Source organism: Dermochelys coriacea, chromosome 2 (assembly GCF_009764565.3).
Source record: "Dermochelys coriacea isolate rDerCor1 chromosome 2, rDerCor1.pri.v4, whole genome shotgun sequence".
Classification (NCBI taxonomy): domain Eukaryota; kingdom Metazoa; phylum Chordata; order Testudines; family Dermochelyidae; genus Dermochelys; species Dermochelys coriacea.
The window spans coordinates 93,019,901-93,031,677 of NC_050069.1; the positions used below are offsets into that span (position 1 = coordinate 93,019,901).

General features: G+C 45.7%; 1 protein-coding gene across 3 annotated transcripts in view; it reads right to left on the reverse strand.

Annotated features, from left to right (window-relative positions):
• Nucleotides 1-11,777, reverse strand: part of SPIRE1 (spire type actin nucleation factor 1) — a 169,427-nt gene extending 157,650 nt beyond the window's left edge. The window contains exon 1 of one of the 3 annotated variants that reach the window (XM_038391720.2): nt 11,248-11,777. In XM_038391720.2, coding sequence (XP_038247648.1) covers nt 11,248-11,578 — 331 coding nt within the window. In that variant the 5' untranslated portion in view covers nt 11,579-11,777. The remainder of the gene's footprint in view (nt 1-11,247) is intronic. The other 2 variants (XM_038391717.2, XM_038391719.2) reach the window with 2 other exon arrangements.

The following is an 11,777-nucleotide window of genomic DNA, read 5'->3' on the forward strand; positions in this document are numbered from 1 at the left end:
GACGGTATACAATATAATTGCCCCAGTTATAAGTTACCACATAGTTCTTTCTAAATAAGCATATTTTACTCTTAAGGTAAAAGCAATACATAGAAAAGACATTAAAAATTATAAAAGGACCTGCACACATGCTAATAAGCTTACCAGAGATCACCCCTGTAATTCCAGCATGGCTTCTGGTAGTTGAGCTGTCCTTCAAAACCCCACACACAGATGTTCTTGTCATTTCGAGTTCATTACACCCTTTTGCCAGAACAGTAACCACACATGAATCTGTGAATCACTCATTTATCCAGTTAGGTTTCAGAGTAGCAGCCATGTTAGTCTGTATTTGCAAAAAGAAAAGGAATATTTGTGGCACCTTAGAGACTAACAAATTTATTTGAGTATAAGCTTACGTGAGCTACAGCTCACTTCATCGGATGCATTCAGTGGATGCATTATGCTCAAATAAATTTGTTAGTCTCTAACCCCTGGTCTACACTAGGCATTGAGGTCGAATTTATTAGCGTTATATCGATGTAACCCTGTACCCGTCCACATGACAAAGCCCTTTTTTTCGACTTAAAGGGCTCTTAAAATCGATTTCCTTACTCCACCCCCAACAAGGGGATTAGCGCTGAAATCTGTTTTGCTGGGTCGAATTTGGGGTACTGTCGACACAATTAGATGGTATTGGCCTCCGGGAGCTATCCCAGAGTGCTCCATTGTGACCACTCCGGGCAGCACTCTCAACTCAGATGCACTGACCAGGCAGACAGGAAAAGGCCCGCAAACTTTTGAATTTCAATTTCCTGTTTGGCCAGTGTGGCAAGCTGCAGGTGACCATGCAGAGCTCATCAGCAGAGGTGACCATGATGGAGTCCCAGAATTGCAAAAGAGCTCCAGCATGGACCGAACAGGAGGTACGGGATCTGATCGCTATATGGGGAGAGGAATTCGTGCTATCAGAACTACGTTCCAGTTTTCGAAATGCCAAAATATTTGTGAAAATCTCCCAGGGCATGAAGGACAGAAGCCATAACAAGGCCCCGAAGCAGTGCTGCGCGAATCTTAAGGAGCCGAGGCAAGCCTACCAGAAAACCAGGGAGGCCAATGGCCGCTCCGGGTCAGAGCCCCAAACATGCCGCTTCTATGGTGAGCTGCATGCCATTTTAGGGGGTTCAGCCAACACTACTCCAGCCGTGCTGTTTGACTCCTTCAATGGAGATGGAGGCAATACGGAAGCAGGTTTTGGGGACGAGGAAGACGAGGAGGAGGAGGCTGTAGATAGCTCATAGCAAACAAGCAGAGAAACCAGTTTCCCGACAGCCAGGAACTGTTTCTCACCCTGGACCTGGAGCCAGTACCCACTGAACCCACCCAAGGCTGCCTCCCGGACCCACCAGGCAGAGAAGGGACCTCTGGTGAGTGTACCTTTTAAAATACTATACAAGGTTTAAAAGCCAGCATGGTTAATGATTAATTTGCCCTGGCTTTCGTGGCTCTCCTGGATATACTCCCAAAACCTTTGCAAAAGGTTTCTGGGGAGGGCAGCCTTATTCCATCCACCATGGTAGGACACTTTACCACTCCAGGCCAGGTACTCGGGAATCATTGTAGAACAAAGCACTGCAGTGTATGTTTGCTGGCGTTCAAACAACATCCGTTCTTTATCTCTCTGTATTATCCTCAGGAGAGTGATATCATTCATGGTCACCTGGTTGAAATAGGGTGCTTTTCTTAAGGGGACATTCAGAGGTGCCCCTTCCTGCTGGGCTGTTTGCCTATGGCTGAACAGAAATGTTCCCCGCTGTTAGCCACGCTGTGGGGGGAGGCAAAATGCGACCTTGTAACGAAAGCACATGTGCTATGTATGTAATGTTAACAGCAAGGTTTACCGTGAAAGAGTGTACCCATTGTTCTATAAAATATGTCTTGTATTAGCGTTATATCGATGTAACCCTGTACCCGTCCACATGACAAAGCCCTTTTTTATCTTTTCAAATACCACTATCCCTTTTTTTTTTCCTCCACCAGCTGCATGTGTTTCAAGGATCACAGGATCTTCTCCTTCCCAGAGGCTAGTGAAGATTAGAAGGCGAAAAAAACGCACTCGCAATGAAATATTCTCTGAGCTCATGCTGTCATCCCACACTGACAGAGCACAGACGAATGCGTGGAGGCAGACAATGTCAGAGTGCAGAAAAGTACAAAATGACTGGGAGGAGAGGTGGCGGGCTGAAGAGAGGGCTAAAGCTGAAAGGTGGCAGCTGTGTGATGAGAAGAGGCAGGATTCAATGCTGAGGCTGCTGGAGGATCAAACTAATATGCTCCAGCGTATGGCTGAGCTGCAGGAAAGGCAGCAGGAGCACAGACCGTCGCTACAGCCCCTGTGTAACCAACCGCCCTCGTCCCAAGTTCCATAGCCTCCTCACCCAGATGCCCAAGAACGTGGTGGGGGGGCCTCCAGCCGCTCCACCCCAGAGGATCGCCCAAGTAACAGAAGGCTAGCGTTCAATAAGTTTTAAACTTTTAAAGTGCTGTGTGGCCTTGTCCTTCCCTCCTCCACCATCTGTCCTGGGCTACCTTGGCAATTATCCCCCTATTTGTGTGATGAATTAATAAAGAATGCATGAATGTGAAGCAACAATGACGTTATTGCCTCTGCAAGCAGTGATCGAAGGGAGGTGGGGAGGGTGGTTAGCTTACAGGGAAGTAGAGTGAACCAAGGGGTGGGGGGGTTTCATCAAGGAGAAACAAACAGAACTTTCACACTGTAGCCTGGCCAGTCATGAAACTGGTTTTCAAAGCTTCTCTGATGTGCACCGTACCCTCCTGTGCTCTTCTAACCGTCCTGGTGTCTGGCTGTGCGTAACCAGCAGCCAGGCAATTTGCCTCAACCTCCCACCCCACCATAAATGTCTCCCCGTTACTCTCACAGATATTGTGGAGCGCACAGCAAGCAGTAATAACAATGGGAATATTAGTTTCGCTGAGGTCTAACCGAGTCAGTAAACTGCGCCAGAGCGCTTTTAAACGTCCAAGTGAATATTCTACCACCATTCTGCACTTGCTCAGCCTGTAGTTGAACAGCTCCTGACTACTCTCCAGGCTGCCTATGTATGGCTTCATGAGCCATGGCATTAAGGGGTAGGCTGGGTCCCCAAGGATAACTATAGGCATTTCAACATCCCCAACGGTTATTTTCTGGTCTGGGAAGAAAGTCCCTTCCTGCAGCTTTTGAAACAGAACAGAGTTCCTGAAGATGCGAGCATCATGTACCTTTCCCGGCCATCCCACGTTGATGTTGGTGAAACATTCCTTGTGATCCACCAGTGCTTGAAAAGTACCCATTGCGGTTTATGTACTCGCTGGCTTGGTGCTCCGGTGCCAAGAAAGGGATATGGGTTCCGTCTATGGCCCCACTACAGTTAGGGAATCCCATTGCAGCAAAGCCATCTACTATGACCTGCACATTTCCCAGGTCACTACCTTTGATATCAGCAGATCTTTGATTGCGTTGGCTACTTGCATCACAGCAGCCCCCACAGTAGATTTGCCCACTCCAAATTGATTCCCGACTGACCGGTAGCTGTCTGGCGTTGCAAGCTTCCACAGGGCTATTGCCACTCGCTTCTCAACTGTGAGGGCTGCTCTCATCTTGGTATTCTTGCGCCTCAGGGCAGGGGAAAGCAAGTCACAAAGTTCCAGGAAAGTGCCCTTATGCATGCGAAAGTTTCGCAGCCAATGGGAATCGTCTCAGACCTGCAACACTATGCGGTCCCACCACTCCGTGCTTGTTTCCCGAGCCCAGAATTGCCGTTCCACCGCATGAACCTGCCCCATTAGCACCATGATGCCCACATTGCCAGGGCACGTGCTTTGAGAGAAGTCTGTGTCCACGTCCTCATCACTCTCGTAACCGCGCTGACGTCGCCTACTCGCCCAGTTTCGCTTTGCCAGGTTCTGGTGCTGCATATACTGCTGGATAATGCGTGTGGTGTTTAATGTGCTCCTAATTGCCAAAGTGATCTGAACGGGCTCCATGCTTGCCGTGATATGGCATCTGCACAGAAAAAAGGCGCGGAACGATTGTCTGCTGTTGCCCTGACGGAGGGGGGGCGACTGACGACATGGCTTACAGGGAATTAAAATCAACGAAGGGGGTGGCTTGGCAAGAAACTGAATGGCCGCCTCAAAGATAGAACTCAAAAACCTCAAGGATAGAACTCGAAACTGGGTTTAGCAGACCGTTGATTTCACAGAGGGAGGGAGGAGAAAATGAATACAAAACAAATCTGGTCTATTTCTTGTTTTTAGCCACTTCATCTATCTTTATACATCATGCTGGCAGCAGACTGTGCAGTACGACCGCTAGCCATCGTCACCTCCTGGGTGCTCGGCCGAAGACGGTGCAGTATGACTACTGGCCATCGTCTTCTGCTAGCTGCAGATTAAAAGACAGTGCACTGCTGGTATGACTCAATCGCCATGAGACGAAACAAGGGAAATGACCTGACCGAGTCACTCCCATGTTTGCCCAGGCACCCGGTTAAAAGAGCGCCCAGGATTACGTCGACGACGGCTACCAGTCATACTGCACTGTCTGCTGCCAAAAGGCAATAAACTGCTGCTGTGTAGCAATGCAGTACCACGTCCGCCAGCACCCAGGAGACGTACGGTGACGGTTAGCTGAGCGGGCTCCATGCTTGCCATGGTATGGCATCTGCACAGGTAACTCTAGAAAAAAGGCGCAAAACGATTGTCTGCCCTTGCTTTTACGTAGGGAGGGAGGGAACGGGGCCTGATGATATGTACCCAGAATGACCCGCGACAATGTTTTAGCCCCATCAGGCACTGGGATTTCTACCCAGAATTCAAATGGGCGGTGGAGACTGCGGGAACTGTGAGATAGCTATCTACAGTGCAAAGCTCCAGAAGTCGACGGTTGCCTCGGTACTGTGGACACAGTCCGCCGACTACATGCACTTAGAGCATCTGTATGGGGGCACACACACTCGACTGTATAAAAACGCTTTCTACAAAAGGCTTTCGTAGTGCAGACATACCCTAAGGTGCCACAAATACTCCTTTTCTTTTTATCCTGTTATGTTCTCTGAAGAGAACCTGAATATGTAATCAGCCAGACAACAAGTCTCTGCTCAACTCTACAGCTTCAAATGGATAGATTCCAGGTGTTTAATTTGCATTTCCTTTATATCAATATTTTCATACGTATTGTCTCAAAAAGTCCTTTGAAGTTCCTAATATCTCCCAAAGACTGCATTAATCCTCTCCTCCTCCTAAAGAAGTTGCATATAATCCCACAACAGTACATAAACATTTGCATTTATAACATAGTGGACTCCTAAAACACTTAAGCTTAATTCAGTACAGTTTAAATTAATTCAAGAAGGTTTGTCCAAAATATTGCAGGAAATTGCCATCTGTCACACCATTTTCTTTCAAAGGATCAATAATACTAGAAGTATAATGCCTTTATATATATTTTACTTTCTTTAAAAATAACCTGCACATACTTTTCTAAACAATGTTTTCTGCAAGACCGATGGGCTAGAAGCATTTCTTGCCATGTATGAACTAGATCTGAAGTTAATAGGCCCCATATACTCCTTTCCAATATAGAGGTACACAAAGGGTGCAAGTAAAGGCCCTACACAACTGACAGAACAGCAAAAACCATTTCTCTACAGTGTGCTGTACCCATACCCTGGGAGTCCATGAAAACCACTCTGTAGTCAACACTCTGCAAATCTTTTTGGGGTAGAGGCAAGGAGCGCACATGCTCTGTGCTCCCATCAACTAGTGGAAGATTTCAAGGATCAAACGTGCATTATAATTAATGCTGGTCAAACAAGCAGTAATTCTCCACTTTGCCTTCTATCCATGGGCGTGTGAGGTGGAGGATAGTGAAAAAGAACAGACACTGACATAACCGTTCTCTGGGAAGCCACACTCTCAATAGAGAAAGAGAAGGGAGCACTGTGGATGTGCCAGACCTCATGACTGACAGCTGGAGACTGGCCTTGTGAGATTTTCAAATCACCGCTTGCCCCCTCCACAATTCCTCAAAGCCACCCCTCCTCTTTAGGAGCTCAGTTCAATCCCCACTGAAGTTAACAGAAACCTATATATTGACTTTATACTGGTATTGGATCTGGACCTAAGGGAGCACGTAAAGGAACCTGAGATTTCTGAGTATATTTTTCCATCCCAAATATTTTCTTATATGTAAGGAACATGTAAGCTGGAGCTTTTAATAACTAAAATTTGGCAGATCACTTACAGCAACAACCTTTTTTCTGAGAAGTAACCTTATATTTGTTTAACTCCAACACAACTGAATACATTGCTAAGGGTTTAATATCAGTTTTTATAGTCATGTAACTGTCACCTCAACTATATGCTTGAGGTTTAAATAATATATAAGAAATGCTGATTCACAATAGCATTTATATAATGAAACCACATCTCTACACCAAAATGTTCTAACTCAGTGTTTCTCAATCACCAGTCCATGGACTGTTGCTGGTCCCTGAGATCTCCCTAACACAGTTTAGGAAGGCAGCAAGCCAGTCCCTGGTACCAAAAAGATTGAGAAACACTGATCTAACTTATACAGAGGTTTTGTTTTTATCTGCTCTGCCATTTTATCAAATGTTGCTGTAAATTAATTTTTCATAAAACATAAGTAACGAAGGACAAGCCGTTTGAGTTAAACGTATTTTGCACCTTTCTTGGTTTCTGCAGTTTTATATAACACACGTATCTGTAGTATTTACATACCAGACAGAGTAAATATGAGTCACACTAAGGTGATCATAGTGGATTCAGCACTTCATTTCTGCTAGATTAATCTATTTATACTTATTACATTTTTAATGTTTATTTCTTCCCCATCTTCAGCTCTAGCAAAATGGTGAGATTTGCAATATACTCTGAAGACAGTCAGGTACTTAATAGGCATCTCTAAAGCAAATTCTGTAATACTGTTTTATTTCTGAATTTGCTGTTCCATTAGCATACGCTATACTGACAGCATGACTGATCACATCCTCCTTCACAATCCTAAACAAAGCCTGAATGTTCACTACACCAAGATACCATTCTCGGGGAACTCCTTTATTTGCCCATACACACAGGATTCCATTGTATACAAAAACAGCAACCAACATCCAATATTTGCGTCTTTTGATAAATTAAGCCTGTACAATAAACCTAGAATCAAATATGCTTATGTGTATTACTACAGAAAAATAAAGCTTGGTGCAAGAAACTAGCTTTTGAGCTCCACATGCCCTGCACGAATAAAGATGAGTAGGATGGACTAGCACCTAAATTCAGAATATCTTTGCTTTTATTCATTAGAAATTTAATAGAAATAAATATTTTAAAGGTTAAAAAATGTAGGATCCTAATCATTAACATAATGCACAGATAACTAAAACAAAATATTTAAGAATTGTTTTCTCTTTTACATACCTTGTAGAACCCAACTTCAGGGTTATTTCTTCTGTACAAACTGATGACATTACAGGCATACACAGATCTTTATGGTATGTAACCCTGGGCCTGATCCAAAACCAATTTAAGTCAATGGAAAGGCTACAATTCATTTCACTGAGCTTTGGATCAGGCCCTTTATGCTCATCCGAACTAGTTGTGATGCCATCCATTTCTGCAGGAGAAACAGAACAAGGCTGTGCTTCTTTGTTTTATATGCTAAGTCTAGTCAGTTTCATTTTAAAAATCTATTTATTTCTAAATTCAAAAATAGCTGTATATTCCCCTAATGATGTAAGGCAGGGTTTGAAAAATCCACTCGCAGGAAGCTGTTCTGGAAAAATGCCATCAATTTCTGCAGAATCTGTTTTTTTAATTTAAATAGTAATTAATTTCTAGCTCTTATGTTTGTGGAGATAACTTTGGTTTAATCTTCCAAACACAAACTAATGCAATGCTGTCTTCATGAGTCTTAAGAAAGCTCCAGTGACTGTGCTACTGCTCATTGCTTCCAAAGCCACAGCAAAATGAAACTATGATTCTTGTTAATTTTCATTGCTACTAACCAGAAGGTTGTAAGTAGCAATTAAAAGCTAGAATCAGGTTGATAACATGCTATTGCTGCTTGAGTAAGCCATAGGCCAGAACCATTACACCTACCCACTGCATAAGAGGACCTGAAAACAGAGGCTGAGAGAACAGTACTAAAGAACTCACACCCTCAAAATACCTTGGCAGAATCCAGAAAGCTGAGGAAGAAGTATATTTTGCAAAACTACTCCCAAAAAATTACAGCTGACAGGAGGATGTAGGGTGGGAGGGAGGAACACAGAGAACATTGATCCCTTTCAGCAGTCATGGATGGTGTTGAGTGGAGGATTCAAATTTATCAGATACTTACCAGCTGGAGGCTGATACAAAAGATGGAGCCAAGTGAGCAGGGTCTAGGGACAGCTCCATGGTAGGAATCCCTACACCTTCCCTTTTTCCAGTATATGGGGAGGAGGAAGCATTGCCCCTTGGCCACCTCCTCCATCCAATCTTTTATATCAATCTTTGGCTAACAGGTTTGGTCCTCTGGCTCTTAGGTGTATAATAAGATTTTCAAGACCTAAACATGAGTAGGTAATATGAATAGATGTGTGAGGGTGACACACAAAATATAGGGAGAAGACAGGGAATAAAATGTAGGAAAAGAGAGAAAATTATACAAGTGGTTGGAAGGAAAAACGGAAAAGAAAAAAACTAGGCCTTGTCTATACTAGGATTTAAAGTATGATATTAAATAAGCAATACATTTTAGAAGTCTAGCATAGACAAGGCACACTACATTTAACATGAGCTAAACTGGGCAAGTTAAAGCCTAGTGAGGAGCCTGAGCTTTGCACCACGCTTTAACCTTTGCCTAGACAGGGCCTTACTGAAGACAACTAAGAAAAAGATATATCATGATCTGTTATAAAAGAAAGAAAACAGGAAGTGGAGTAAAGCCAGGAAAGGAAAGGAGGTATAAACAAAAACAAGAGAGATGTAGTAAGTTAATACATTTTCTGAAAAAAGCCTGTTGCTGATTGAAAATGTTAGAAGTAAAAATGTGCTTCTGCAGTGCACATCTCTCTTCCTGTGTCCCTGCAACATGCAGGGGCTGGTTGTGGAAGTTTTGTCCTACTGGTTAGTAGGAGTTGTGTAAATTGATGTAACATCAGACTTCTTTTTTTAATTTAAAAAGCACTCTAGATCAATTTTAAATTGGAATTTTCATTAGACGTATCTCAATAATATCACAAGATTCTAGCTTATTTTTCACCCTATATATTTTGATATTTTTATGCACCCTCACTAGTTCCAGACAGGATTACTGTAATTCTCTACCACTGTTTGTCCCGAAGACGCATTTTTTAAAAGACTTCATTAATTCATAATGCCAGATTAGTATTCATGTTCTAAATGCTTAATTTATGTTATCCCGTTTTGAATACTTTATATAATAATCTTTTATTTCATATCCATTTTCAAATCTTGATTCCTATTAAGGAATTCTGCTGACATTTACTCTTATCATTATATGGAATTTTCTAATGAAATTATCTGTGAGATCTGCTTCACTTTTATATCCTTCATACTGATGGTTTTAGATTTCATAGAGAAATCAATCTTTGTTTACATAAAAAAGAGCTTATAGGCTTTTTCACGTATGAACATGAGCTTTGAAACGCCATGAACTGAAAATTTTTGATGGCAACTGAAAATACATTTTTTCTAAAAACTTTAAAATACCTGGTTTTGTGCGTTATGTCTCTAGCAGATATAGATTGTTTTGCTATTTGGCTAACATTAGCATACCTCTCTATAATATCAATCTATTTCTGGAAAACGTTCTAAGATGCTGATCTGTTTTCAAAAATGTTTTAGGAGAGGTAATATAATCAGAGACATTTAAAAGGTACATCTAATAAATACTTATAATATGGTACTATATTACTCAGACACCAAAATATATATAATACATTATAATTATACTCCATTATAAAATATTGCACATACATATTATAAACATGTGTGCGCCATAAATTTTAAATATACATATATATTTCATATCCTGTATGTTTTACCCTGGATATCGAAAATGTGTAGAAATACGTTTTTATTATATGTGTTATAGTATTATTCCCTAACCACTACATGCCTCTGTTAATTTGGTCTTCTCTCGAAAAATTTACTACCATTATTTCTTTTTGGATGCCAAACGGCACAAACAAAGGCACAAAAGGCGGCACACCTCGTTAATACCTCCTCCTCCCCCTCAACATTCAGTCCTCCGAACAGCGTGCACCGTCTCTCCGACAGCTGTTCTCTTTGTTTTGCTTTGCAGCGCCTTCCCCCTTGTCATGCTGACCTACATGGGCAGCTTTCATCGATTTCCCTTCTCCAGGCTCCCGCTCCCACCAGCAGGAAGGATTCTGGTCAAAGGAGGAGCCGGAGCTCTCCAAATCAACCCGCACACCCTTGTATACCCGGGGCACTGTCAGTCAGTCCAGCTTGGGAGAGCCAGGGCAGCATTACACTAGACAAGCTGTGGCAAAGAAAGCCACCGAGTCCGATTTGCTCTGATCCCTTCTAAGGTGCAGCGCGCACCCAGCCCCGGGGGCGCCGCCTCCCCGAGCGCTCCGGCTGGAATTCTCTGCCATTCTGCGGGCTCCGTGCTGCTCGTCTCCGCATCAACCACGATGCGGGGGGGGGGGGAGGGAAGGAGGAGACGAGATGCACAGCAGGGCCCAACATGGGAGACCCCAGACCCAACTTCAATACAGCCATTTATAACAGGGGCGGGGGAACGTGACATTCATACGCAGCGAACGGGCGAACCAGGAGCAGAAGCGCGGTGGCCGCGGGCGGACGGGGCCTAGGGAAGGGGATTTTCACGCCAGTGGGAACGGGAACGGATTGCGCTGACGGTGGGGGAAGACACCAGATTCAGTTTGGTGCGGTGCGGTGCGGAGGGGAGGGGAGGGGGGCGGGAAGCCGGGAGCCCCGCGGAAGAGAAGGGCCGCATAACAGGAGGGGCTGGAACAGCCCCAGGTCGATAGCCCTGGGGAAAGGGAGACGCGCCGGGCTCGGGGCTCAGCCTCCCCCGCAGGGCTGCAGGGCTGGGCTCCGTGCCCCTGGCGCGGGGGTCACTGCGAGAGGGAGGCCCGGGGTGGGGAGCAGCCTGTACCCGGGGGCCGCCTCTGGCCGCCTCACCTGCTGCCGGAGGGGAAGCCCCGCTGGGCGGCTCCAGGGTGACGGTTCCGTCCTTCCAGATGCGGACGTGGGCAGCCGCCTCGGGCCTGGCGGCGGGGGTCTCGCGGCGGTGGCCCCGGGCCCGCAGGGAGCCGCAGCACTGGTAGCACACGGCCCACGCCTGCTCCTCGTTGATGGGCTGGTTGTAGAGCCGCAGGATCTGCTCCAGGGAGAGCGCGTCCCGCGCCCCGTCCTCCCTGCGGCAGGAGGCGTCTCCTGCCGCTACCGCCGCCGCTGCCTCCCGGGGCCAGTCTCCGGGCAGAGCCTCCGCCGCAGCCCCGGCGCGAGCCATCCCCGCTCCGCCGAGCCCGCTGCTGCCTGCCGCGCCTCACCGCAGGGAGCTCTGCGGCCGGGCCCCGCTGCGTCCCGCCCGCGCCGGCGAGCACCGACCCGCAGCAGCGCCCCAGCTCCTCAGGAGAGGCGGCGGCGGCGGCGGCGCGGCCGCCCGCTCATCGCAACGCAACGGCGTCTCCGCGGCGCCGCACCGCCTC